The sequence below is a fragment of the Micromesistius poutassou genome (assembly GCF_964030765.1).
Source record: "Micromesistius poutassou genome assembly, chromosome: 17".
Classification (NCBI taxonomy): Eukaryota; Metazoa; Chordata; class Actinopteri; order Gadiformes; family Gadidae; genus Micromesistius; species Micromesistius poutassou.
The window spans coordinates 6,059,140-6,061,639 of record NC_140287.1 but is presented as its reverse complement, the minus strand read 5'-3'; the positions used below and the strand labels follow the sequence as shown (position 1 = coordinate 6,061,639).

The 2,500-nt window shown below is 50.0% G+C and overlaps 1 protein-coding gene across 1 annotated transcript in view; it reads right to left on the bottom strand.

The window, feature by feature from the left end:
- Positions 1 to 234: 234 nt before the first annotated feature.
- Positions 235 to 2,500, bottom strand: part of ccr6b (chemokine (C-C motif) receptor 6b) — a gene marked incomplete at both ends in the record, with an annotated part of 6,789 nt that continues 4,523 nt past the window's right edge. Inside the window, one exon of the mRNA XM_084482577.1 lies at positions 235 to 1,350. Within this exon, the coding sequence (XP_084338703.1) occupies positions 235 to 1,350 (1,116 nt within the window). The remainder of the gene's footprint in view (positions 1,351 to 2,500) is intronic.

Sequence of the window (2,500 nt, the reverse complement as noted above, 5' to 3'; positions counted from 1 at the left end):
GAGGCCGGAAAGAAATCTCATATCAAAATTCAAAAACAGAATAAAATAGCTTTTCCAACATTTTATCCAACAACTCAAAACACCTAGAATTCTAAACTACATATATCTGGTAATATTTTGGCACCTTACTTATTAAATAACCACATGTTTTATTTATTGATTGCATGTATTGTTTTTTTTTTTACTACAGTTCTACGACTGAAAGATTTGGTCGGCATTGTTACCGCGTCTTCTTCACACACTAAAGGACGAGCCGTTTTTAGACACGCTGGTGGTGGACCTGTGGCCCAAGACGTACACGCTGGTGGCCGCGGTCGACGGCGAGCACCCGGGCTGGACGAACCTCTTCCCCAGACACCACGTGTCCTGCAGTATTTTCCGGAAGTGGCGCCTGAACTTGACCCCCACGAAGGCGTAGAGCACCGGATTGAGGCAGCAGTGCAGGTAGGCCACGCTGCGGCTGACCGCCATCACGCCCAGCTTCCTCCGCTCGCTCTCGCAGCCCCTCTGCCCGAACAGCCCCGTGGTGTGGCTCAGCAGCGCCGCGTTGTACGGCAGATGACACGCCACGAAGACCGCCACCACGGCCAGCACCACGCGCATGGCCTTCCGCCTCTGGCCGCCGTCCTGCGCCCGGAACAAGCAGCGCAGCACGCTGCCGTAGCAGAACGCCATGAGCGCCAGGGGCAGCAGGAACCCCACCGCCACCTGGAGAGCCGGCACCAGCACCTTCATCAGCTTGCCGTCGAAGCTCAGCGTGCAAGTCACAGACACGCCCTCTGCCCGCAAGAAGTCCGGCTCCACCAGGCGCTCCGTGTAGACGAGCGTGGGGAGGGACAGGGCGGCGGCCAGCCCCCACACCGCCGCGCAGACCAGACGCCGCGGGATCCGGGAGCGGGAGCCGGCGCCGAAGGAGCGCCGGGCCTGGACGATGGCCACGTAGCGGTCGCCGCCGACGCACGCCAGCAGGAGCATGCCGGCGTAGAGGTTGACGCTGTAGAGGCCCCTCGCCGCCTTGCACGCGCCGGTGGCCATGGGCCAGCCCAGCTGCTCGTTGTAAATGGTGAGCGGGAGGGAGGCGACGAAGAGCAGGTCGGCCACGGCCACGTTGAGCAGGAAGATGTCCGTCATGGTGCGGCTCCTCTTGTAGAAGGCGTAGGTGACTATCACCAGGAGGTTGCCCAGCAGGCCGAACACGCAGATGAAGGAGTGGACGTAGGTCTGCGCCAGGGTTCCAACGGGGTCGGGGTCGAGGGAGCACATGCCGTCGTCCTCCATCTCCAGCTCCCGAGTGGCCGAGCCGTCGTCATAGGAGTAGTCGCTGGTCGTCGCGTTAAGCATCGAGGAAGTCTGTGAATAAAACGCACATGGGCAAAGTTGGAACCTTTGAACCACAGCAGTGGCTGCGGTAAGAAGCACTTGACAAAGGCAATGATGCTGGGTTCCCAATAGGCTTTTTAAACCATCAAAGTCTCAATGATGAATCGTTCAATACGACCACGTTCATGGTTTGACTCATATTTTAAAGGTCGTAAATACAGCACATTGAACAAGTAACAGAGGCACATTATTTTGTGTCGTCGTTTTTTTCTTTTTGTCTTGTTAAAAAGATTTGTTATACGATTAAGGCTAACCTTAGCGGTTTCAAGATGACAAGAAATTACTTGACATTTGACTGTGCCTTGCTGTTCTGATATTTAATGGCATGTCCACATCTGTCCTACTGTTAAACTACCTGGTCCCAGTCCAACCAGTCAGTAATTCAATCCATAGAGTGTCCATACAATCGGAGCCTTGATATTCTTGGCCAAAAAGCAAATGAAGGTACAAACATTTACTTCTTGACAACTTTATTGATTTTCATATGTAAAGCCTGTGTTTAAATTTACTTGATCCTCAGCCTCTGTAAATACATCAGAGAATACAGAGCTGCAGCTTCAAGCAGCAACTGTACAGATTCATTATAAAAGAACATCCTTTGCTCAGACAGCTTTTCTGTTTTCATGCAACTCGTTATCTGAAATTAATCAGCAACCAACTTTTTTTTTTTTGATGGATTGTATCTTGTATCTCAGTTTACCTCCATTTCACCTTGTGCTATTGTATCTTGTTCTCTGTTGACCTTATTTTAACCTTACTGTATTAATCTCAGTTTGTCTTCGTACAGTGTATCTGTCCCTATCAAATAATACATTAATAATAAGTAAGGTAATTCAATGTTGAACAATTGCCTTCAGATCATTTCAAAACTTGAAACATGTGCACCTGAAAGAAACTGTTTTTCTGTGGTGACCCATTTAGATAAAAACATACATCCTCAGTGAATGCTAAGTGAATCTGATTGGGGAGCTGATAAGGTGTCACCCACTAACCACAATGAGGCCAAAATGCCTGATAAACCAGCGTGGGTTATACTGTTGAAAACGTGTGCAACAGATTGTAACAAGGTCAAAGAAGTCAACCAGGGCTGATAGACCTACACAAACAATTACAGGAAGTG